Source organism: Hyla sarda, chromosome 6 (assembly GCF_029499605.1).
Source record: "Hyla sarda isolate aHylSar1 chromosome 6, aHylSar1.hap1, whole genome shotgun sequence".
In the NCBI taxonomy this organism is placed as follows: Eukaryota; Metazoa; Chordata; class Amphibia; order Anura; family Hylidae; genus Hyla; species Hyla sarda.
In genome coordinates, this window is record NC_079194.1 from 78248587 (window position 1) to 78275896 (window position 27310).

The following is a 27310-nucleotide window of genomic DNA, read 5'->3' on the forward strand; positions in this document are numbered from 1 at the left end:
AATACAGTGTTTTCCCTTGATGAACTGTGCCACACTGTCAGTACCCTGCTCCTGAATGCTGTCAGTCAGTGCCACCTATTGACTGCTAAATATGGACCACATAATGGGGGTATTTACTAAGATGTGTGTCATTTAGTTTAATTTTTAGTTCTTTTTTTTTTTTTTGCATTACTCTGCCACCCTGTTACTCTGGTCACAGGGGATGTGATACATTTTGTGGAGGATACAAATTTTCTGAAATTTCACTCTTCACATACACCAAAAAGCTACGTTAGGTCTGGGCTGGTGTAGAATTGCGCCTTATTGGGGGGTTTTGCTACTTTTTTTTGAGCTTGTGACGTCATAGCCCCGCCCCCTCATGACGTCACGCCCAGCCCCTTCAATGCAAGTCTATGGGAGGGGAGTCACAAGCTCCCAGCGCCGGCTCCAGCGTTCGGAACAGTTTGTTCCAAAAGCTGAGTTGCGGTGTACCCCTTTAACATCTGGCCTGTGCGCTCTTTTAAAAAAAAAAAACGTGTAAATTAAAAAGGCGCAAAAAATTGCCTGAGGCGCAGCGCTGCGCCTAAATAGAGACAAATCAGCTCTAAAAAAGCTCTAAAGACAATGATAAATGCCCCCAAATGTGCGCAGGATTAAGGGGGTCTGCCCCTGAAATGTTGTGCCATGATCATGGAGCAATATTGATTGTGACTGCTTCGGTTTTCACGAGAGATGCATCTTTCTGCTTTAAGTATGTTAATTCGTCTTGTAAGGCATCGTATCATGAAGTATCATTTTTCTATTTTGTAAATATAATTTAGTAAATAAAATGAAGTTATATGAACTATATTGGCTTTCTCCTATATTATATGCAATGGTCGTGGTACAGTATAGGTTATATATATATATATATATATATATATACACCGTATTTTTCGCCGTATAAGACGCACTTTTTCTTCCCTAAAACTGGGGGGGGAAGTTGGTGCGTCTTATACGGCGAATACACCCCTATCGCGGCGGTCCCTGCGGCCATCAACGGCCGGGACCCGCCACTAAAACAGGACATCACTGATCGCGGTGATGCCCTGTATTAACCCTTCAGACGCAGCGATCAAAGCTGACCGCCGCATCTGAAGCGAAAATGACACTAATCAGGCTGCTCAGTCGGGCTGTTCGGGACCGGCGTCCCGAACAGCTTACAGGACACCGGGAGGGACCTTACCTGCCTCCTCGGTGTCTGCTCCGTGCCGGAATCCCCTGCATGGCCGGCGCTCTCCTTCGACTTCATCACGTCGTCGCGCACGCCGTCCCGTCATCCAATAGGAGCAGCGTGCGTAGCGACGTCATGACGGTGAGCGAGGATCCCGTCTGCGACGGAGAGCGAGGATCCCGGGGAAGAAGACGTCCGGAGCGTCGGGGACACCCCGGGGACGGGTTGACAGCGAAGGAGCGACATCCAGGGCAGTGGTGACGGGTCCGGAGTGGCGGGGACACGCGAGTACTACCTCCTATCCAGTGGTCTTCAACCTTTGGACCTCCAGATGTTGCAAAACTACAACTCCTTGACGACGCACAGGGTCATTCATGCGCAACAAAAGGGGGGGGGGGGGGGGCTGGAAGATGACGAAGGCCGCAGTGGTCTTCAACCTGCGGACCTCCAGAGGTTTCAAAAACTACAACACCCAGCATGCCCGGACAGCCAACGGCTGTCCGGGCATGCTGGGAGTTGTAGTTTTGCAACATCTGGAGGTCCTAAGGTTGAAGATCACTGTTGGGTTCAGAATCTTTTTTTTTCTAGATTTTGGACCTTTAAAATAGGGTGCGTCTTATATGCCGGTGCGTCCTGTAGGGCGAAAAATATGGTATAAATATATATATATATATATATATATATATGTATATACATACCGGTGTTTTTGAATTGCTACCTGATTTTTAGATTATCCCTGGAGAGTACAGATGTTGATGTATTTCCCCTAGTGTGAGAGGGGCGGGGGTGGTCGTGGGAGCGCATTTTTCCGGAATACTAAATTGTTCCTGATGCCCCTCTCTCAGCCTCCCTACCCTAGCAGAATAAAGGCTTAAATAACCCTTTAATTACCGGAGTCTATCATTGGCATCTGTTATGGCTCCTGGTGATCTAAAGCCCATGCGCAGCGATTGCTGCAAGTACATTATGCTCATCCAATAGGAAAGCATCGTATAATGATTTCCGATGCTGTGGGCCCAGCTTCAAATAAAATCTTACCTAGTGTCCAATCATAATTAAAGACCGCAGTATGTGCCCTGAGCAATGGGGACAAGGTATTTTGGTGCCCTGGGCAGGTAAGACGTTCAGTGGCATTAGATCAATAGCACAGCACCATATAGAAATATGGAAGGGATATGCAAATACAGTGACCCCCCGACCTATGATGGTCCCGACATTCGATCATTTCAACAAACGATGGCCTCTCAGAGGCCATCACATGTTGAAGGCAGCATCAACATACGATGCTTTTGTATGTCGGGGCCATCGCATAAACGGCTATCCGGCAGCGCAGACTGCTTCATCTGCCACCGGATAGCCGTTTATGGTGCCCCGTGTGGTCTGGTGACAATCACTTACCTGTCCTCGGGGCTCCGGCGCGTCCTCTTCGGGATCCCCTGCATCGTCGGCGCTCTCCATCGCCGTCATCACGTCGCTGCGCACACCGTCCCGTCATCCAATAGGAGCGGCGTGCGTAGCGACGTGATGGCGGCAACAGGGAGTGAGGATGCCGGTAAAGCAGAGGCCTTGCCAGAGCATGGGGGACACCATGGGGACGCGGCGACAGCGATGGAGGGCGACATCTCGGGCAGCGGTGACGAGCGGTGACGGTCCGGAGCGGCAGGGACAGGTGAGTACAACTTCCTATACCAGTGGTCTTTAACCTGCGGACCTCCAGATGTTGCAAAACTACAACTCCCAGCATGCCCGGACAGCCAACGGCTGTCCAGGCATGCTGGGTGTTGTAGTTTTGCAACATCTGGAGGCCTGCAGGTTGTAGACCACTGTCCTATACTTTACATTGCACGGATCCCTCAACATGCGATGGTTTCAACAAACGATGGTCCGTTTGGAACGTATTACCATCGTATGTTGAGGGACCACTGTAAATGGAAAAGGGGACAAACAATGTAATGGGAGAGTTATTTCCAGCTACTAACTCGCTCTTATGAAATAGCCCCCTAGTGTGACTGCTAATATGTGGACACTGGATTGCAGAGCATGTTGGTGCGGTATTATATAATGATCCTGCTTGTTTAGAGAAATGGTTTATATGATCAGAGATGAAGAAAAATGAAATACACATGAGGAATCACCAGCTACTTCAATACCATAAACTCATCTGCCTGATGCAAAGCTCATTTTTTTTAAAAATAGGGTTAAAGCGCCATCTGGTGGTTATCATCTGATGATACATGGTATTTTATTAGAAATATTCATCTCATCTACAGTATATAAATCTCATCTATATAAAGTGTAACTGCATTCATACTCCCTTAATTCTACATAGGAAGTTAAGAAAAACTATCAATATGAAGTCAGCTGACTACACAAGCCCACCCAACAACCCCCAACACCAAATATCAAAATGGGAAAAAAGGGAAATGAACTGAGGACTTTCCATATGCATTGTATATATTAGTGTAGAATTTAGTATTAGGTAGCAGGGTGAATTCTTAGTTAGCATTAGGCACAGGGCATTAGTGTTAGATGTAGGGTGGTAGACAGGCAAAGTTATTTAGATACGGTTACTTAGGTTTTCATTAGGGAACATCTTTCAAAATAAAGGTTTCAATTTAAAGGAGTACTCCGATGCAGTAAAACTTATCCTCTGGATAGGGGATAGGTTTTAGATCGCGGGGGGCACCCGGCAGTCCCGGTGGCCAACACACCCCTCCATGTATCTAAATGGGAGAGCCGGAGATACAACATTTGGGTATCTCCAGCTCTCCCATAAAGATACATGCCGAGGTTTACACACTCCCTTCCTGGGGACTGCCAGGGGGCCGTGCAGGAGATTGCAGGGGGTCCCAGCGGTCGGACAAAAAACCCACTCTGAAGTCATATTGGTCCCCTCCATACACAGGAATGACATTCCAAGAATACATCTGAAGTGATATTATGGTTTCATCATTTTAGTAATAATACCCAATGTCCCCCAGCACTGACCCCAACTGCAACTTTAAAATATGGCCACTGTTTAATTATTTCAATCTTAATTTTGCAGAGGCCTCACTTACTACCCTGGATGATGAGGTCACTAGAGGCGGAGCTACACTGGACCAGGCCAAAGCAGAAGGGTAAGTGCCTGTCAATCCCTTCTCAGTGGTCTTCAACATGCGGACCTCCAGTTGTTGCAAAACTACAACTCCCAGCATGCCCGGACAGCCATCAAACCTCTGGAGGTCCGCAGGATGAAGACCACTGCGGCCTTCGTCATCACCCCCCTTTTGTTGCGCATGAACGTCCCTGTGTGTTGTCAAGGCAACGCCACTAGTCCGGGGCCGGGCCCGAAGCGCGGGGAGGTGAGTACAAAACAAAAGGGGGGGGGGGGGGGCTGGATGATGACGAAGGCCGCACTGGTCTTCAACCTGCGGACCTCCAGAGATTTCAAAACTACAACACCCAGCCATTTGCTGTCTGGGCATGCTGGGAGTTGTAGTTTTGCAACATCTGGAGGTCCGCAGGTTGAAGACCACTGAGAAGGGATTGACAGGCGGAGAGTTCACTCGAGTATAAGCCGAGGGGGGTGTTTTCAACACGAAAAATCATGCTGAAAAACTCGTCTTATACTCAAGTATAAACGGTATATAGCTGATTTGCAGTATGTTGTTACTGAGCAGGAGGTATACAATGTGCCCACAGCTGTATAGCCATAGGTGACGGCCTGTGCCAATAGGTGACATGTGAGAGGAGTCAGTAATTAATGATCGCTTTGTCTGCTCATTAAGCTGTGGAACTCGGCTGTCATCTCCCAGGCAAACTGTCAGCGTATAGGCTATGTTCACATGGAAGAATTTCCGTGTGGAATTTCGCATTGGAATTCTTCACAGAGATTTAACAGAATTTCAATCGGATTCTGCTGCGCTGTTCATATAGCAGAATTTCCTCGCCAGAAACAGGCATGGAAACTCAAATTCTGGTGTCCGCAGAAAGAATAGAAATGTCTATACTTTCTGCGGACAATACATGGAATACATTGCCGTCTATGAGACTGCGCATTCTCGAGTTGTCCTAAATAAATAAAGTGTGAGAAAATAAAATAAATGCCCTTTTCCAAAAAAGCCCTATATTATAAAAAAAAGAAAAAACTAATAAAAAAAAAAGAAAAACACTATAAAACAATAGTGTTATTTATTCCACACAGTGAAAACCAAAACAATAAAAAAAAAAAAAAGGTGCAAAAATGGCAAAATTTAGTCCAAAAAGTGGAATAAAAATCACTAGAAAGTAGTATGTATTGCAAAAATGGCACCAATAAAAAGCCCCAGCTTGTCCGGCAAAAAAATTAGCCCTCACAGAATGATGTTGGACAAAAAATGAAAAAAGAGAGAAAAAGGCTTTTGTTGTAAAAAGTAAAAAATAAATAAATAAATAATAAAAAAAAGCTATATAAATTGGTTATTGCCATAATCGTACCAATCTACAGAATCAAGATAACATCATTTTTACAGGGCAGTGAATGCCATAAAAATAATCTAAAAGAAAGCTGGAAATTTTCCAATTTTTCACAATATTTTGGAGTTTATCACAAAAAGCTGCCTGTATCAACAAAAAATGACCACCAATATAAAACAAGAAAAAGCAATATATAATTTGTGTGAGTACATTACATTAGAAAGAAGAAAATGAGAGCTTAACCAAATACCTCAGAAATGTTTAAACATCTTGGGGAAGATTTATCAAAACCTGTGTACAGGGAAAGTTGCCTATAGCAACCAATCAAATTGCTTCTTTCATTTTTCACAGGCCTTGATGACAATTGACAATTTAGCTCTGAAAAAAGGCTTTATATTATTCTTTTGTTATTTTCATTTGCACTATTCCTCTACATGTGTATAGTGCGTATGTATACTGTATACGTATAAATTGTTACTATACCCCTTAGTGAACATCGTGAGGCAATAACCTCCATTTTGTTTTTACTAATTATATTGTCATTAACCAAATAACTTTTTTTATGTTATGACTTTTTATGTTATTGTGGTGTCCCGGTACTGTACGTATACTGTACCTTGTGTAATAAGTCCCCAAAGTCAGAGTTCCTCCGCTCTGATAGGATGCTCTTACTGGGATAACCCCTAGTCGCCTCTTCCTTCTTTAATTTTATGTAAATATTTTGTATATTGTATAGTGTAAATGTTGCTTCCAGGACCTTAGGTCACATGATTAATAATTATGTTGTTCTGCTAAGGTTAAGGACCTTACAGCTGTCACATCCCCTCCCATAGGCCTGCATTGAGCGGAGCGTGACGTCACACGGGGGAGGAGGCGTGACGTCACATGCCGCCGGCCGTGTGGTCTCCGGTAATCAGACACGGAGCGAACGTGCTTCGGGGACTGGTTTAAACTTGGGGTGCTGCATGCAAGATAACAGGGGGTCCCCAGCGGCGGGACCCCCGCGATCAGGCATATTATCCCCTATCCTTTGGATACGGGATAAGATATCTAAGCACCGGAGTACCCCTTTAAGTCCCCATAGGGGACTATCTATAGCAAGCACCAGATTGCTAATACTGTTCAGTGCTATATATAGGCATAGCACTGATCAGTATTATCAGTGATGTACTTCTCTGCTATGCTTGATGTCAGAACAAAGAAGAAGACCTTGGGAGACCGGAGGAGGTAGGTGAGGGGACCTCCGTCAGCCATCTTGGCTGATCTGGTCCCTGCGGCCGTGCGCAATCAGATCAGCCATAAAATCTGTACTGATCATGGTTTCTGAGGGGTTAAAGGGGTATTCCAGGAAAAAAAACTTTTTTTTATATATATATCTATATATCAACTGGCTCTAGAAAGTTAAACAGATTTGTAAATTATTTCTATTTAAAAATCTTAATCCTTTCAATAATTATCAGCTGCTGAAGTTGAGTTGTTGTTTTCTGTTGGCAACAGTGCTCTCTGCTGACATCTCTGCTTGTCTCGGGAACTGCACAGAGTAGAAGAGTTTTGCTATGGGGATTTGCTTCTAAACTGGGCGGTTCTTGACACACGTGTCATCAGAGAGCACTTAGACAGAAAAGAACAACTCAACTTCATCAGCTCATAAGTACTGAAAGGATTAAGATTTTTTAATAGAAGTAATTTACAAATCTGTTTAACTTTCTGGAGCCAGTTGATATATAAAAAAAAAGTTTTTTTTTCCTGGATAACCCTTTTAACTCCTTGGGGACGGAGCCCATTATAACCCTAAGGACGGGAGCATTTTTTGCAATTCTGACCACTGTCACTTTAAGCATTAATAACTCTGGGATGCTTTTACTTTTCATTCTGATTCCGAGAATGTTTTTTCGTGACATATTCTACTTTATGTTAGTGGTAAATTTTTGTCGATACTTGCATCATTTCTTGGTGAAAAATTCCAAAATTTGATGAAAAAATTTAAAATTTTGCATTTTTCTAACTTTGAAGCTCTTTGCTTGTAAGGAAAATAAACATTCTAAATAAATAATATTTTGATTCACATATACAATATGTCTACTTTATGTCTGCATCATAAAGTTGACATGTTTTTACTTTTGGAAAACATCAGAGGGCTTCAAAGTTCAGAAGCAATTTTCAAATTTTTCACAAAATTTTCAAAATCGGAATTTTTTAGGGGCCAGTTCAGTTTTGAAGTGGATTTGAAGGGTCTTCATATTAGAAATACCCCATAAATTACCCCATTATAAAAACTGCACCCCTCAAAGTATTCAAAATGATATTCAGTAAGTTTGTTAACCCTTTAGGTGTTTCACAGGAATAGCAGCAAAGTGAAGGAGAAAATTCAAAATTTCAATTTTTTACACTCGCATGTTCTTGTAGACCCAGTTTTTTAACTTTTACAAGGGGTAAAAGGAGAAAAAGCCCCCCAAACGCGTCAGCATCTTTATCTGTATGTATCCTGCAGTGGAATAAATAAAGACAAGCCTTTTTTACCCCATACCTTGGTGCCGGACGGAGTTCTTTCTAATTTACAAATCTGTTTAACTTTCTGGCACAAGTTGATTTAAAAAAAAAAAAAAGAAGTTTTTCACCGGAGTACCCCTTTAATGGGTCACTAAGTTTGGTGTGCCTAATGGGGGTATTGTCTACTACCTGGATGATCTCTTGTTTATTGGTTCTGTGGGTCTACATTATATGGGAATTCATCAAACTGTTTACCCTGCTTTTTTTTTTAGTCTAAATTTGACTCAAATTGTCGTGGGCAGTTTCTGTGTGACTTCTCTGCAACTTTTCATTTAGAGCATTTTAGAATTCCAACCACATTGTGGAGAGTCTTTGCAGTAGTTGGGGGGGGGGGGGTTGGTTTTCTATTTGGAAGGTACCTAATACATGAGCTGTTCCTAATCAATACAGCATGGGCTGACAGGTTCCTGGGAATCAGTGATCCGTTGCTGTTCCTATACAGTAGATGTTGCCGGACACTGCTCCATACATGGTATGTTCTGCAAGGGAACAATTATTTTGTGCACATTTTAATTCCTACCTTGCCGAGAGCAGGACCTATTATTTTGCGTCAACGTCACCTGGCATGTCCGTCCCTTATAGGGTACGTTCACACTACAGAATCTCTGCCCGGGAATATTCTAGGTTGGAAATTCCCTCTGAGCTGCCGTAGCCGAAATCCATCTGCGCTAGGATCGCGCGGACATGCGCAGTCACAACTAAACATGTTCATTCATGTTAATTCATAATCAAGTAGACATATGAAAATATACATTTAAAATCCTATTAGCATATAAATATATGCAACATATTAAAGTGAAAATAAAAAAGTTTTTTCACCATAAATTTTAGCATTTTAAATAAAATATCGTCAAAACAATCCATATTTATAAAAACAGGTTTGGACATTAAAGTGTAATTTCCTCTCTACATGTAAATAGGTTTAGAGGACCGAGACCCACTGCGATCCTAAATGATAGCTGGCTGACGTGCGCTGCAGTGCTCTTTACTTTCTGGCCGCCCGTTCAGATTTTCTATCCATAGACTAAAGCAGTAAAAGAGTCTGATTTAATTGACAGCCAGGGAGTAATGCGAGCGCTGCCGCACACTTCACCTGGCCGAAACTTAGGTTCTTAGGACGGATCTAAGCTTTTGACATGTCGGGACAAGATGTTTCTCTGTCATTTATAAAAACATACTTTTTAAATGTCACATAGACATTTTTATTTGACAGGGTCTCAGTGCTGGAACCCTCACTGATTAGGAGAACTAGCGGGGACAAGCACACGGTAGCACCCTTTACTCTGCAGCTCTCAGCGATCTTTTTCTCCTTGCCCTATAGAATTATAATGGAGCAAAGAGACAAAGACCACGAAGAGTTGGGGAGTACGCACTGCGGTGCTTTACATATCATCCGCCAATTGTTCTAGGTGCTTATTATTTCCTTTGACTTTTAATAGGGTTGGAGAATATATGCAATCTTATGCTGAAATAAATGAATAGTTGCCTCATTTGGATGAACGGAACAGGATGCGTCCTGCTAAATGGATACTTGATATATTATAATGGGACATTGAAAGCCTTTCCTTAAAATAAGGCACATTACACCCTAAACCACTAAAATCATTATCCTGATATAAGGCATAATAAGAGCCTTTCCCACTTTGAATTTGCCTTTTACTTGGTAACACTTTGGAAATCATTTGCATATTCTACACTCTTATTTAAAGGGGTACCCCACTGGCCAGTGTTGGGAGTGAATGTTCCGAACGCTGTTTACGCGCTGTGGGGGTCGGGCCACACCCCTTGTGACATCATGACCACGCCCCCTCAATGTAAGTCTATGGGAGGGGGCGTGACAGAAGTCACGCCCCCTCCCATAGACTTACATTGAGGGGGCATGGTCATGACGTCACAAGGGGCGTGACCGACCACTGCGGCTCAAAAACAGCATTCGGAACATTTACTTCCAAAACTTGGCCATTGGAGTACCCCTTTAAAGGGGTAGTCCAGTGGTGAAAAACTTATCCCCTAAGGATAGGGGATAAGTTTAGATCGTGGGGGGTCCGACCGCTGGGGCCCCCTGTGATCTCTCTGTACGGGGGCCAGGCTCTTCAGCCAGATAGCGGGTGTCGACCCCCGCACGAAGCGGCGGCCGACACGCCCCCTCAATACATCTCTATGGCAGAGCCGGAGATTGCCGAAGGCAGCGCTTCGGCTCTGCCATAGAGTTGTATTGAGGGGGCGTGTCGGCCGCCGCCTCGTGCTGAGGTCGACACGCCCCCTTCCCGCGGGCTGTCGGGGCTCCGTACAGGAGATCGCAGGGGGCCCCATCGGTCTGACCCCCCGCGATCTCAAACTTATCCCCTATCCTTAGGATAGGGGATAAGTTGTTCACCACTGGGTCACCACTGGACTACTCCTTTAATAGGAGCTACAGACAGATCCTGATAACTTCTTGTGTAATATTTAATAATAAATCTATAATAATTATGTTAGGACAGGTACATGCACTGCTTTTCATAAAGAGTAGGCTGGGCGCTCACTTATACCATAAAACTTTAGATTCTCCTCATTATATAGGGAAAGGCTACCTGTGGCTGTGCAGTTGCTGTTGGTCTCTGCGGGGAGGGAATTGGAGTTTTGGACAGAACATAATCCATCTTGGTTACAACCAAATCAGCTATAGCCTGTCGGTCCTCCACTTGGTGCTCACCGATCACTGGCATTGTACAATCCATGACCTGAAAGAAGACACAAACAGTTACAATATAACAGTATAACATATTGCAATCGCATTGCTTCTAATATTTCTTATACTTACAACACTTCAGAGGCTTTCATATTACATATCAGTCAAGATAAATTACAAAAGCAAAAGTGTCAAATAAAATGTAAATCTAGTTTTCCCCTCATCATTCTGCAGTCAATACTCCATAAAGACAAAATAAAAACAGAAAGTTAGAAATCTTTGCAATTTTTTTTTAAAAGGAAAATCTTAAATATTACAGTGATGTATCCCCTTAACCACCAGCCTATTTTTCATGTTTGCACTTTTGTTTTCTCCGCCTCCCCTTTTAAAAATCGCTTTCAATTTTTCACGTATAGACCTACATGAGGGCTTTTTTTTTGTGCCACCAATTATACTATGTAATGACATCAATCATTTTACCACAAAATCTAGAGCAAAAAAAAAATTCATGCAGTGCATTTTTTGGTAATAATTACACCTTATATATATATTCTCTAGGTCCATACGATTAAAATAAATTATGTAGGTTTAATTTTGTTTTACTTCTTTTAAAAAATGATAACTTTTTTGTACGAAAATTAGCATGTTTAACCCCTTAAGGACCAGGCCATTTTACACCTTAGGACCAAAGCGTTTTTTGAACATCTGACCACTGTCACCTTAAACATTAATAACTCTGGAATGCTTTTAGTTATCATTCTGATTCCAAGATTGTTTTTTCGTGACATATTCTACTTTAACATAGTGGTAAAATTTTGTGGCAACTTGCATCCTTTCATGGTGAAAAATCCCCAAATTTTATGAAAAAATTGAAAATTTTGCATTTTTCTAACTTTGAAGCTCTTTGCTTGTAAGGAAATGGATATTCAAAATAAAACATTTTTGGGATCACATATACAATATGTCAACTTTATGTTTGCTTCATAAAATTGATGAGTATTTACTTTTGGAAGACACCAGAGGGCTTCAAAGTTCAGCAGCAATTTTCACATTTTTCACAAAATTTTCAAACTCACTATTTTTCAGTGACCAGTTCAGTTTTGAAGTGGATTTGAAGGGTCTTCATACTAGAAATACCCCATAAATGACCCCATTATAAAAACTACACCCCCCAAAGTATTCAAAATGACATTCAGTAAGTGTTTTAACCCTTTAGGTGTTTCACAGGAATAGCAGCAAAGTGAAGGAGAAAATTCAAAATCTTCATTTTTTACACTCGCATGTTCTTGTAGACCCAATTTTTGAATTTTTGCAAGGGGTAAAAGGAGAAAATTTTTACTGGTATTTGTAGCCCAATTTCTCTCGAGTAAGCACATACCTCATATGTCTATGTAAATTGTTCGGCGGGCGCAGTAGAGGGCTCAGAAGGGAAGGAACGACAAGGGGATTTTGGAGAGAACATTTTTATGAAATGGTTTTTGGGGGGCATGTCACCTTTAGGAATCCCCTAGGGTGCCAAAACAGCAAAAAAAAAAACACATGGCATACCATTTTGGAAACTAGACCCCTCAGCGAATGTAACAAGGAATTAAGTGAGCCTTAACCTCTTAAGGACCAATGACGTTGTGGAACGTCATGGCACCCTGGGCTTTAAGGACCAATGACGTTCCACAACGTCATGGCCTTTTCCGGTCTCTGCCACTCGCCGGGCAGAGATCGGAACTGGATGCCTGCTGAAATCCTTCAGCAGGCATCCAGGGCAAACGCCGAGGGGGGCCATGTAGGCCCCCCATGTCGGCGATCGCCGCAAATCGCAAGGGAAATCGCCCTTGCGATCTGCGGCGATACCGGGCTGATCGGGTCTCTGGGACCCGACCGCCCGGTAATTTTGCATGATCCCGGCTGTCACAGACAGCCAGGACCATGCTGAAGTATCGGAGCGAGGTGGCAAGCCTGCCACCTCCTCCTATCCCCTGCGATCCGTCGGTTAGCTAACCGACCAATCGCAGGGGGGGGGGGGGGCGGTTACTTCCTCCCGTCCTGCCCGGCCCCTTGAAGTCCGGAGAGGACGGGAGGAAGACCGGAGGACGCGGCGGGGGACGGGGGAGTGCTAGGGACCGGCCCCGGTACTTACCTCGTCCCTGAAGACCCGGATCCTGGCGGCGGCGGCGGCGACAGGTGAGTTCCTCTTCAGCCGCGGTCGGGCCCTTTACAGCAATGCACGTCGCCGTAAAGCAACATGCATTGCTGTAATGGGACCCTGTAAACTACAACTCCCAGCATGCCCAGACAGCCCTTGGCATCTGGGCATGCTGGGAGTTGCAGTTTTGCAACATCTGGAGGTCCACAGTTTGGAGACCACTGTGCCCTTCCAGATGTTGCAAAACTACACATCCTCAGCATGCCCTTACTGTCCAGGCATGCTGGGAGTTGTAGTTCTGTAACATCTGGCCCTTCAGATGTTGCAGAACTACAACTCCCAGCATGCCTGGACAGTTTTGGCATACTGGGAGTTGTAGTTTTGCAACATCTGGAAGGGCACAGATTGGGAACCACTGTATTAGTGGTCTGCAAACTGTAGTCCTCCAGATGTTGCAAAACTACAACTCCAAGCATGCTGAGAGTTGTAGTTCGGCAACATCTGGCTCTAAAGATGTTGCCGAACTACTACTCCCAGCATGCCTGAGAATGCTGGGAGTTGTGGTTTTGCAACAACAGGAGGCACACTGGTTGGGAAACATTGTCTGTTTCCTAACTCAGTGTTTCCCAACCCGTGTGCCTCCAGCTGTTGCAAAACTATAACTACCAGCATGCACTGATAGACTGTGCATGCTGGGAGTTGTAGTTTTGCAACAGCTGGAGGTCCCCCCCTGTGAATGTACAGGATACATTCACATGGGCAGGGGGCTTACAGTGAATATCAGGCTGCAAGTTTGCGATGCAGCAAATTTTGCGCGGCAGCTCAAACTCGCTGTAATCCCCGGCCCATGTGACTGTACCCTAAAAACACTACACTAACACAAAATAAAATAAAAAGTAAAAAAACACTACATATACACATACCCCTACACAGCCCCCCCTCCCCAATAAAAATGAAAGCGTCTGGTACGCCACTGTTTCCAAAATGGAGCCTCCAGCTGTTGCAAAACAACAACTCCCAGTATTGCCGGACAGCCGTTGACTGTCCAGGCATGCTGGGAGTTTTGCAACAGCTGGAGGCACCCTGTTTGGGAATCGCTGGCGTAGAATACCCCTATGTCCACCCCTATGCAAGTCCCTAATTCAGGCCTCAAATGCACATGGCGCTCTCTCACTTTGGAGCCCTGTCGTATTTCAAGGCAACAGAATAGGGTCACATATGGGGTATTCCCGTACTCGGGAGAAATTGCCTAACAAATTTTGGGGGGCTTTTTCTCCTTTCACCCCTCATGAAAAGGTGAAGTTGGGGGTCTACACCAGCATGTTAGTGTAAAAAAAAAAAATTTTTACACTAACATGCTGGTGTTGCCCCATACTTTTCATTTTGACAAGAGGTAAAAGGGAAAAACGCCCCCCAAAATTTGTAATGCATTTTCTCCCGACTATGGAGATACCCCATATGTGGGCGCAAAGTGCTCTGGGGGCGCACAACAAGGCCCAGAAGGGAGAGTGCGCCATGTACATTTGAGGTGATTTGCACAGGGCTGGCTGATTGTTACAGCGGTTTTGACAAACGCAAAAAAAAAAAAAACCTCACATGTGACCCCATTTCGGAAACTACACCCCTCACGGAATGTAATGAGGGGTGCAGTGAGAATTTACACCCCACAGGTGTCTGACAGATCTTTGGAACAGTGGGCTGTGCAAATTAAAAATTTTGTACAGCCCACTGTTCCAAAGATCTGACAGACACCAGTGGGGGGCAAATGCTCACTGTACCCCTTGTTACATTCCTCAAGGGGTCTAGTTTCCAAAATGGTATGCCATGTGGGGGTTATTTTGCTGTCCTGGCACCATAGGGGCTTCCTAAATGCGACATGCCCCCCAAGCAAAATTTGCTCTCAAAAAGCCAAATATGACTCCCTCTCTTCTGAGCATTGTAGTTCGCCCGTAGTGCGCTTCAGGTCAATTTATGGGGTACCTCCATACTCAGAAGAGATGGAGTTACAAATTTTGGGGGGTATTTTCTGCTATTAACCCTTGCAAAAATGTGAAATTTGGGAGGGAAACACACATTTTAGTGAATTTTTTTTTTTTTTTTTTTACGTATGCAAAAGTCGTGAAACCCCTGTGGGGTATTAAGGCTCACTTTATTCCTTGTTACGTTCCTCAAGGGGTCTAGTATCCAAAATGGTATGCCATGTGGGTATTTTTTGCTGTCCTGGCACCATAGGGGCTTCCTAAATGCGACATGCCCCCGAGCAAAATTTGCTCTCAAAAAGCCAAATATGACTCCTTCTCTTCTGAGCATTGTAGTTCGCCCGTAGTGCACTTCAGGTCAACTTATGGGGTACCTCCATACTCAGAAGAGATGGGGTTACAAATTTTGGGGGGTATTTTCTGCTATTAACCCTTGCATACAAGTGAAATTTGGGTGGAAACATACATTTTAGTAAAAATTTTTAAACATTTTTTTACATATGCAAAAGTCGTGAAACACCTGTGGGGTATTAAGGCTCACTTTATTCCTTGTTACGTTCCTCAAGGGGTCTAGTTTCCAAAATGGCATGCCATGTGGGTATTTTTTCCTGTTCTGGCACCATAGGGGCTTCCTAAATGCAACATGCCCCCCAAAAACCATTTCAGAAAAACGTACTCTCCATTATCCCCTCGTCGCTCCTTCGCTTCTGAGCCCTCTTCTGCGCCCGCCGAACACTTTACATAGACATATGAGGTATGTGCTTACTCGAGAGAAATTGGGCTACAAATATAAGTATACATTTTCTCCTTTTACCCCTTGTAAAAATTCAAAAATTGGGTCTACAAGAACATGCGAGTGTAAAAAATGAAGATTGTGAATTTTCTCCTTCACTTTGCTGCTATTCCTGTGAAACACCTAAAGGGTTAAAATGCTGACTGAATGTCATTTTGAATACTTTGGGGGGTGAAGTTTTTATAATGGGGTCATTTGTGGGGTATTTCTAATATGAAGACCCTTCAAATCCACTTCAAACCTGAACTGGTCCCTGAAAAATTGTGATTTTGGAAATTTTGTGAAAAATTGGAAAATTGCTGCTGAACTTTGAAGCCCTCTGGTGTCTTCCAAAAGTAAAAAATCATAATTTTATGATGCAAACATAAAGTAGACATATTGTATATGTGAATAAAAAAAAAATTATTTGGAATATCCATTTTCCTTACAAGCAGAGAGCTCCAAAGTTAGAAAAATGCAAAATTTTCAATTTTTTCATCAAATTTTGGAATTTTTCACTAAGAAACGATGCAAGTATCGACATAATTTTACCAAGAACATAAAGTAGAATATGTCACGAAAAAACAATCTTGGAATCAGAATGATAGGTAAAAGCGTCTTAGAGTTATTAATGCTTAAAGTGACAGTGGTCAGATGTTCAAAAAACGCTCTGGTCCTAAGGTGTAAAATGGCCTGGTCCTTAAGGGGTTAATACCCCACAGGTGTTTCATGACTTTTGCAAATGTAAAAAGAAAAAATAATATTTTTACATAAAATGCTTGTGTTCCCCCAAATTTTACATTTTTAAAAAGGATAATAGCAGAAAATACCCCCCAAAATTTGAAGCCCAATTTCTTCCGATTCAGAAAACACCCCATATGATGGTGAAAAGTGCTCTACTGGCGCACTACAGGTCTCAGAAGAGGAGTAGTCACATTTGGCTTTTTGGAAGCAAATTTTGCTCTGGGGGCACGCCGCATTTAGGAAGCCCCTATGGTAACCCACATGGCATTATATTTTGGAAACTAGACCCCTTGGGGAACGTAACAAGGGGTAAAGTGAACCTTAATACCCCACAGGGGTTTCACGACTTTAGCATATGTAAAAAAAAAAAAAAAAAAAAAAAGTACCTAAAATGCTTGCTTTCCCCAAAAATTTCATTTTTTCAAAGGGTTAAAGCAGAAAACACCCCCCAAAGTGAACCTTAATACCCCACAGGGATTTCACGACTTTTGCATATGTAAATTTTTTTTAATTTTTTTTCACTAAAATGTGGGTTTCCCCACAAATTTCACATTTTTGCAAGGGTTAATAGTAGAAAAGACCCCCCAAAATTTGTAACCCCATCTCTTCTGAGTATGGAGGTGCCCCATAAGTGGACGTTAAATGCACTACGGCGAACTACAATGCTCAGAAAAGAAGGAGTCACATTTGCAAACTTTGCTGAAATGGGGGGGGACATGTCGCATTTAGGAAGTCCCTATGGTGCCGGGACAGCAAAATACCCCCCACATGGCATACCATTTTGGAAACTATACCCCTTGTGGAATGTAAAAAGGGGTAAAGAAAGCCTTAATACCCCACAGGAGTTTCACAACTTTTGCATATGTAAAATTTTATTTATTTTTTCACTAAAATGTGTGTTTCCCCCCAAATTTTACATTTTTACAAGGGTTAATAGCAGAAAAGACCCCCCACAATTTGTAAATACATTTCTTTGGAGTAAGGACATACCTTATTTTTTGATGATTTAGGCTTGGCGGGTGCACAGCAGGTCTTGCTTGAGTGGGAGCGCAGTCAGGGACCTTGAGCTTGATATGGAGCCAGGATGTGGGACCCCCCCTCAAGGAACGTTAATGGGGGAAAGTGTTGGCCTGGGACGATCCTGGAACCTATAACTCCAGACCCTTGGGAAGTCCGGCCTGATCTTTCCCGGTCAGCAAAGATCAGGAACCTTAGGACTTCTTCTTGGTACTGGAGAAATGTCCCTGTGTTGCCAGCGTACTGGGATAGTACAAAAGCGTTGTACATGGCAACCTGTACCAAGTAGACCGCAACTTTTTTGTACCATGCCCGTGTTTTCCGCATGGCGTTGTATGGCTTGAGGACTTGATCTGAGAGATCAACTCCCCCCATATACCGATTGTTGTCCAGAATACAATTGGGCTTGAGGACCGGTCCCATGGTACCTCGCACAGGGACAGGGGTGCTGCCGTTCCCATGAATAGGGACATCCCTCTTATCCTTATACTTCACCAACAACAGGTTATCATGGGTCAGGGCATGGGACTCACCCTTGGGGATAGGCGTCTTAACAAAATTTAGAGGGAGGCCTCTCTGGTTCTTCCGCACGGTCCCACAAGCGGACGTCGATCTGGCGGAAAGGGATTTGAATAGAGGGATGCTGGTATAAAAGTTATCCACGTACACGTGGAAACTCTTATCCAGCAAAGGGTGCACACAGTCCCAAACGAGTTTCCCGCTAACACCCAGAGGACATTCTGGGGGTTCAATACGGGAATCTCGTCCCTCATATACTCTAAACTTGCAAGTGTACCCGGAGGTACTCTCGCAAAGTTTGTAGAGTTTCACGCCATACTGCGCCCGCTTCGAGGGAATATACTGGCGGAAGATGAGTCTCCCCTTAAAACTGATGAGAGACTCATCTACCGAGAGGTCCCTGAGCGGTACGTAGGCCTCCAAAAATTTGGGCCCATAGTGATCGATGACCGGACTCACTTTGTAAAGCCGGTCATGGGCGGGATCACCTCGGGGCAGATATGCCGCATTATCTGCATAATGTAGACATTTCAGAATGGCCTCGAACCGCCTCCGTGTCATCGCCAGGGGAAGTATGTAGTGTGTGGTGCTTGGTATAAAAAGCGTGACAACAGTAATAGAAAAAAAAAACTGTGGCCCCAAAAAAAAGGGGTGGCAAACGCAGCTCCCTGAACCCCTAATAGGACCCGGGGTAAGGGGTCAGACCCTAATAGGACCCTGGGGGACATATTAGGGGGTCAGGGGGAGGGATTTTTTTTTTTATTAAAAGAAAAAAAAAAAAAGCTGTAGCCCCTCCAAAAAAAGGATGGCGCACGCAGCTCCCTGAACCCCTAATAGGACCCGGGGTCAGGGATCAGACCCTAATAGGACCCTTGGGAACCTATTAGGGGGTCGGGACTTTTTTTTTTTTTTTTACTTTATTAAATCCTACCTGTCCCTTCAATCCGCTGTCCCTATTCTAAGCTTCCTGAGGGGGCTCCGGAGCTCTGAGGGAGGATCCACGGTCTTCTCCTCACTGCTGCACCCGCTGACTGAACACAGAGAGCGGGTGCAGCAGCGGGAAGGGACCGTTAACCCCTCCTCTGCCGCACTGCTAATGGCTGGACGATCGCCGGCCAATAGCAGCGTTGCTGGGGCGGTGACAGTATTGTTACCGCTCCCCAGCAACGGCAGGTGATTGGCAGTGAATTGTACACCGCCGATCACCATTTATTACCGGGTCATCAGTTCACAAGTGACCCGAATCGCCGAAGATCACTTGCGTGATTTTGCAAGCGATCTCCGGCGATCGCCGACATGCGGGGGTCCCGGGACCCCCCTAGGCATTTGCACGGCAATCCTGCTGAACGATTACAGCAGACATGCTGTTCCGATCTCTGCCCGGCGCGCGGCAGAGACTGGAGAAACACCAGGACGTTCTGCCAGGGTGCGGGGACGTTCCAGAATGTCCTTGGTCCTTAAGGGGTTAAAAATGTCCTCTTCGGACCCCAATAACTTTTTTTATTTTTAAGTATACAGGTATACAAGTATTCATTTTTTGCACCGTGATCTGCAGTTTTTATCAGTACCATTTTTGTTTTAATAAGACTTTTTGATCACTTATTATACATATTTTAGGGTATACAAAGTGACCAAAAATACACAATTCTTTTTTTTTTCTCTGTAAATGTTCTTTATTAATCCATTAACATTACTGCAATTCATATACAACAATACTTTGGTATTTTTTTACGTATACGCCACTGAGCATACAGTTAAAGTAACATTAGACTTTTATTGTTCGGATATTTACGCACACGGCAATATCACAAAAGTTTGTTTATTTTTGTTTACATATTTTTATTTTATGGAAAAGGAGGGGGGGTTAAATCACTTTTATTATTATTATTTTTTTATTTTTTACTTTTACACAATTTAACATTTACGTACAATCTTCAGATTGCATACACTGTTTAATGCTATGCCATAGCATAGCATTGATCAGTGTTATTGGTGGTCTGCTGCTCCAGCCTGCCAAGGCGGACAGCGAGAAGGTAGGTCTAAGGGCCCTCCCATCGTCCTCTCAGCTGATCGGTTACGATCAGCCCCACTGAGCAACCAGGAGCTGTTTTAAAAAAAGTTTAGATGCCGCAATCAACTTTGATCGTGGTGTCTAAGGGGTAATGCTGGGAAACAAAGTGATCGGTGATGTCTGGCATTAGCCATGGGTCCTGGCAGCATATAGGGACCACCCCACTATGACCCGCAGTCACCTCCTGAGCGCGCATCATAGAAGCGGAGCGGGACAAGGGCATACAGATATGCCCTTCGTCCCCAAGCGTAGCTGTCATCAAACCATGTTTTCTAAACTAACACAGATTATATTACCGAACTACTCCTAACACTCCTTTAGGTCTGTACAGAGATGTTTGATTGCATTATAGACAGGGCCCTGTGGGGACATTCAAGGGCATTCATAGAGATGTCACTAAGCCGCTCCTGTGATCTCTTGGCTGTGTACTTAGGGTCATTAGGGGGGATTTATCAAAACCTGTGCAAAGGAAAAGTAGACCAGTTGCTCATAGCAATCAATCAGATCGCTTCTTTCATTTTTAGAGGATTTTTTTAAAATAAAAATAAAACAAATCTTAGCAATGGGCAATTCCTCTACACAGGTGATTTAGTTTTTTTTCTTACTCAGGGCTGTTCGGTGGGCAGCTGTGTATGCACTATGAACTTTACTCTGGGCACCCTGAGGCTGATTTGTCCTTTTTCTCTGTATTATGTACTTTGCCTTTTAGGGGATTGCGTTATACATTTCTACTTTGAGGGTGAAGATTTATTCATACATTGATGTTTATTTATTATGTATTATTTAGATAACCTCTTTTCAGCTATCAGGGACCCTCAGAGATTAATGTATCCCCCGCAGGGGTGAGTGTAGTAGGCTGGAGATATGTATGCCTCCTCTCTGTTCATTCTAAATGTTTTTTAAATGTCTGTGCCTATGATCATGTAAAATAAAGAATATTGTTTTTCTATTCACATTAATTAGGTGGTGTGCGAAATTTTGTAACTATCAGTCTTTTCTTATTTGGTTTGCATCATTGTCTTTCTTGGCAGCCATTGCACCCCCATATTATCATGTATCATTATTTGTAGCTGTGCCCACCTATCTGTATTAAACCACGCTATTGGTAACACATACAGTTCCACTGGGCACATACTTCTGTACCATAAAAGTCATCTCATTATATTAAAGTATATAACCAGAACACTTAGCAAAGTATCTTATAGGTGGAAAAACGTCATTACATTGTATACCCATAAAAATAAATTAGTCACCAAAATCAATCGTAGAAGTATTTGTCACGATTCGGCTAGCTGTTAGTGGATCCTCTGTGTCAGCGAGGGATTGGCGTGGACCGTGCCGGTGGACCGGTTCTAAGAAGCTACTGGTATTCACCAGAGCCCGCCGCAAAGCGGGATGGTCTTGCTGCGGTGGTAGCAACCAGGTCGTATCCACGGGCAACGGCTCAACCTCGCTGACTGCTGAGAAGGCGTGGGACAGAAGGACTAGGCAGAGACAAGGTCAGACGTAGCAGAAGGTCGGGGCAGGCGGCAAGGTTCGTGGTCAATAAGGAAATAGCAGGAGGTCAGGAACACAGTATGGGTAACACAGTAATAGCTTTCACAAGGCACTAAGGCAACAAGATCCGGCGAGGAAGTGCAGAGGAAGTGAGGTTATATGGGCAAGGAACAGGTGCAAGCTAATCAGGGTGATTGGGCCAGGCACCATCATTGGTGCTGGTAACTTGGGATGCGATTCGCAGGCGGGCGCGTCCCTCTATGCGAATCGCATCCCCGACGGCCATGTCAGTGCAGCGTTCCCGGTCAGCGGGTCTGACCGGGGCGCTGCAGGGGGAGAAACGCCGCGAGCGCTTCGGGGAGGAGCAGGGACCCGGAGCGCTCGGCGTAACAGTATTTATTACTTTAATCAATCATCATGTAGTCTGGATTGATTTACACTGCACTTGTTGGGAAGCTGAACCCTAGTACTATATTGTTGGTATATGCCATGACTTACTGGAGGTTTATATAAATATTATGTTCCTACCTTCCTAAAGAATCTGTGGCCTCTTTGTATTTATTATACAGTCAAATTACGTGTAATGTAGTTAGTATGCTAGAGTAACAGAGTAACATACCCATACTACATATAGTCATGGCTGTAAATGTTGGAACCCCTGAAATTTTTCTAGAAAATGAAGTATTTCTCTCAGAAAAGGATTGCAGTAACACATGTTTTGCTATACACATGTTTATTCCCTTTGTGTGTATTGGAAATAAACCAAAAAAGGGAGGCCACATGGGAGGGGTCCACTGTTCTGGCACTATGGGGGCTTTATAAACACACGTGGCCGTCACATTTCGGACACATTCTCTCTCCAAAAGCCCAATGGTGCTCCTTCTCTTCTGAGCATTGTAGTTCGCCCGCAGAGCACGTCACATCCACATATGGTGTATGTTCTTACTCAGAAGAAATGGGGTTACAAATTTTGGGGGCTTTTTTTCTATTTTCCCTTGTGAAAATGAAAACTGTAGGGTAGCATCAGCATTTTAGTGAAAAAAAATTTTTTTCTTCATTTCCCCATCCAACTTTAACGAAAATTTGTCAAACACCTGTGGGGTGTAAAGGCTCACTAAACCCCTTGTTATATTCCGCGAGGGGTGTAGTTTGCAAAATGGGGTCAAATGTGGGTATTTATTGTTTTGCGTTTATGTCAGAACCGCTGTAAAATCAGCCACCCCTGTGCAAATCACCAATTTAGGCCTCAAATGTACACAGTGCGCTCTCACTCCTGAGCCTTGTTGTGTGCCCGCAGAGCATTTTACGCCCACATATGGGGTAGTTCTGTACTCAGGAGAAATTGCATTACAAATTTTGGAGCTCTTTTTTTCCTTTTACCGCTTATGAAAATTAAAAGTATGGGGCAACACCAGCATGTTAGTGTAAAAATTATAATTTTTTTACACTAACATGCTGGTGTAGACCCCAACTTTACCTTTTCATAAGATGTAAAAGGAGAAAAAGCCCCCCAAAATGTGTAACGCTATTTATCCCAAGTATGGAGATACCTCATATGTGGCCCTAAACTATTTCCTTGAAAAACGACAGGGCTCCAAAACAAGAGAGCACCATGTGCATTTGAGGCCTAAATTGGGGATTTGAATGCGCCACAAAAATACCCTACTGCAGTGTTTCCAAAACAGGGTGTCTCCAGCTGTTGCAAAACTCCCAGCATGCCTGGACAGTCAGTGGCTGTCCGGCAATACTGGGAGTTGTTGTTTTTCAACAGCTGGAGGCTCTGTTTTGGAAACACTGCCGTACGATATGTTTTTTTTTTTTATTGGGGGGTGGGGGGGACTGTGTAGGGGAATATGTATATGTAGTGTTTTACTTTTTATTTTGTGTAGTGTAGTGTAGTGTTTTTAGTGTACATTCACACGGGCGGGTTTACAGTGAGTTTCTCGCAGGGAGTTTGAGCTGCGGCGGAAAATTTGCCGCATCTCAAACTTGCAGCACAAAACTCACTGTAAACCCGCCCGTGTGAATGTACCCTGTACATTCACATGGGCGGCGGCAAACCTCCAGCTGTTGCAAACCTACAACTCCCAGCATGCACTGACAGACCATACATGCTGGGAGTTGTAGTTATGCTACAGCTGGAGGCTCATTAGTTGCAAAACACCAAGTGAGTTTGTTACTTAACTCAGTGTTTCGCAACCAGTGTGGCTCCAGGTGTTGCAAAACTAGAACTCCCAGAATGTACATTTTTGCAACAGCTGGAGGCCCACTGGTTGCAAACCAGTGAGTTAGTTAACAAACTCTGTTTCACAACCATTCTGTCTCCAGCTGTTGCAAAACTGTAGCAAAACATTGATAGTCGAAGGGCATGCTGAGAGTTGTAGTTTTGCAACAGCTGGAGGCACACTGCTACAACTACCAGCATGCCCTTTGGTAGTTTGTGCATGTTGGGAGTTGTAGTTAGCAGAGGGTGCTATATGCCTGGCGTCCTTACATTTATAACAACTTTTTATGGTTTTAGTCTAACCAAACTAAGAAACAATTACACAAATTTGCAAATAGCTAAACTTTTAAAAATCCAGTTTCATGTTTAAAATTATTCTTTTTTTTTACTCCACAGTAAAAAGTTAAAAAATAGTTAAACATTTTTTCAAGGCTATGTAAATTCTACTCTTAACTCATTCATCTTTCTTATTTAAAAGTTAAGGGGCGTTGTGCAATAAATATCAAGGAAAGTGGCTTCTTTTCCTGTTTATGGAGAATATTTCTATGTAGCCATAATACATGACCGTCTGGGCTATAAAGAATGGCTTAGCTGTAAAGTACGCCTCAGAGCCCTATTGTAGCTAGTAGTAAGGTTATGTACGGGGCAGAGATTGTGATATTTATACTATTGATTCTAAGATTAAAATAAACTTTTCCATAAATACACAGGACAACAATACTCAGTAGTCATAAGTGTGAATGTGAGTGTTGTTTATGTAAACCACTAATTTGTGAGCCTTATTTAGAAGTGATTAGTGTTAATGGCAGACAAGGTAAATAATGTTATTATAGATACAAAGATATGTATGTGCCATTATTGGACATATTCTATTTCTGTTTTGCAAATAACTCTTTGTTTTTGCAGAGAGGTTAGATAGCTGGATAGGAGAATATATATATATATATATATATATATATATATATATACAGTGACCCCCCCGACCTACGATGGCCCCGACATACGATAATTTCAACATGCAATGGCCACTCAGAGGCCATCGCATGTTGAAGGCAGCATCAACATACGATGCTTTTGTATGTCGGGGCCATCGCATAAACGGCTATCCGGCAGAGCAGACTGCTTCAGCTGCCACCGGATAGCCGTTTACGGTGCTCCGTGTAGTCCGCTGACGATCACTTACCTGTCCTCGGGGCTCTGGCGCATCCTCTTCGGGATCCCCTGCATCGTCGGCACTCTCCATCATCGTCATCACGTCGCTGCGCACGCCGTCCCGTCATCCAATATGAGTAGCTTGCGTAGTGACGTGATGGCGGCGACGGAGAGCGAGGATGCCGGGGAAGCAGAGGCCTTGCCGGAGCGTCGGGGACACCCCGGGGATGTGGCGACAGCGATGGACGGCGACATCCAGGGCAGCGGTGACAGTCTGGAGCGGCGGGGACACGTGAGTATAACCTCCAATACCAGTGGTCTTCAAAACTACCAGTGTTGCAAAACTACAACTCCCAGCATGCCCGGACAGCCGTTGGCTGTCCGGGCATGTTGGGTGTTGTAGTTTTGAAACATCTGGAGGTCCGCAGGTTGTAGACCACTGTCCTATACTTTACATTGCACGGATCCCTCAACATATGATGGTTTCAACAAACGATGGTCCATTTGGAACGGATTACCATCGTATGTTGAGGGACCACTGTGTATATATATATATATATATATATATATATGTGTATATATATATATATATATATATATATATATATATATATTTATATATATATACATAGTGTCGGTCTATAAACTTTAAACCCAAGCCAATCCATCACCTAACTGACAGGCATTATTTACATTCAGCTGTTGCGGAGACATTTTTAAAGATAACTTGTGGGCAGTCCTAAAAGCCACGGGTACTCTGATACTTACTTTCTTGTTACCCCAACCCCCCCCCCCCCCATGTTTCCGATGAATAGGGTTATTACTATTTGGTTGGCTGTCTGCACTTTTCATTGAATGGTCAGATGGGGGAGCTTTACAGTAAAATGGGGTGTGAATGCAAGGCAAAAGGATTCAAATAGTCACTGTCCTATCAATACACTTTGCATAAGTTAATAGTGAAAGTGGCTATAAGAAACATTGTAATATATCTTACTAGAAAAAAATGCCTCTTTCCCTCCTTATCAGGTCCAATTAAAGGGTACCTTTCATAAAAAAAAAACTTTTGATATATTATAGATTAATGTATGCAGAATAACTTTACAATTGCATGTTATTAAAAAAATATGCTTCTTTCTATTTCATTTTCCACTTTGAAGAAATGACCACTAGGGGTCTCCCTACCAGTCCTGGCAGCAAGCATTTCAGACTCATGCTGGAGTCCTAAACACTACGAGCTGCCAGTCTGCTTTGTTCACAAAGGAGAACACTCAGAGCTGCCAGCCTGCTTTGTTCACAGCCTGTTTGGCTGTGAACAAAGCAGGCTGGCAGCTCTGAGTGTTTAGGACTCCAGCATGAGTCAGAAATGCTTGCTGACAGGACTGATCTGGAAAAATACAATAGAAAGAAGCATATTTTTCATTAACATGCTATTGGAAAGTTATTCAACATTCATTAATCTAAAATATATCAAAAGTTTATTTGATGAGAGGTACCCTTTAAGACAACTGCATTCTGATAGGTTATTGAAGTCCTTTCAACAATTGCAGTTGGACTTCAATCTTCTGATATTCTATCATTATCTGCAACTCCATCATGCTACTGAGGTGCAGGGCCGATCAAGGTCTTTAGTTTCCAAGTCTTGCCCTCTTTTGGAGTCGGTAGTGACGTCCCAGGATTTCTCAGGTTTTATCTCCTCTTTATATTCAGAGCTCCTAGATAAATATCATTTACGATACCCCCTTACTGTCCAAGATATATGGAAATTATGTCAGTGGTTTGTCCTCAGAGAAGTGGTAAATGGCTTTGTTTCACACTCCGTTGTTGTCCCTGTCTGAAGCTGGCGGGATTGGTGGCCTTTTGGCAGGAGGACTTAGTTATTATACGTAGAGTTTATGGTATGCGACTCCCTCTCATGCTTAATGCTGTATTTTGGGCTTTACTGGCTGTAGATAGGAACCCGCTGGCCCTGAGGTGGGAGCTATACGCATTCTCTACTTAGCAAGAGAACTCATCTCCTACAGCTGTTACTGAGTTAGTTATCCACGATTCCCTGATTAAAAATAAGGTGTTGCACAAGTTAAATTCAGTATGGTGTCCAAGGTATAAGGAATACCACTTTGGTGGCTCCCAGTCATAGGCTGTGCTGTTTCCTGGGTCTTTGACCTGACCTGGTTAGCTGGGTGGGGGGTCTCTCAGTCACGGACATTTCCTTACAGTGGGGATCAAAAGTTTGGGTACCCCAGGTAAAAATTTGCATTAATGTGCATAAAGAAGCCAAGGAAAGATGGAAAAATCTCCAAAAGGCATCAAATTACAGATTAGACATTCTTATAATATGTCATAGT

At 43.5% G+C, this 27310-nt stretch overlaps 1 protein-coding gene across 1 annotated transcript in view; it reads right to left on the reverse strand.

The window, feature by feature from the left end:
• Positions 1–27310, reverse strand: part of SYN2 (synapsin II) — a 193953-nt gene that overhangs the window by 43836 nt on the left and 122807 nt on the right. Inside the window, exon 10 of the mRNA XM_056528113.1 lies at positions 10753–10902. Within this exon, the coding sequence (XP_056384088.1) occupies positions 10753–10902 (150 nt within the window). The remainder of the gene's footprint in view (positions 1–10752; positions 10903–27310) is intronic.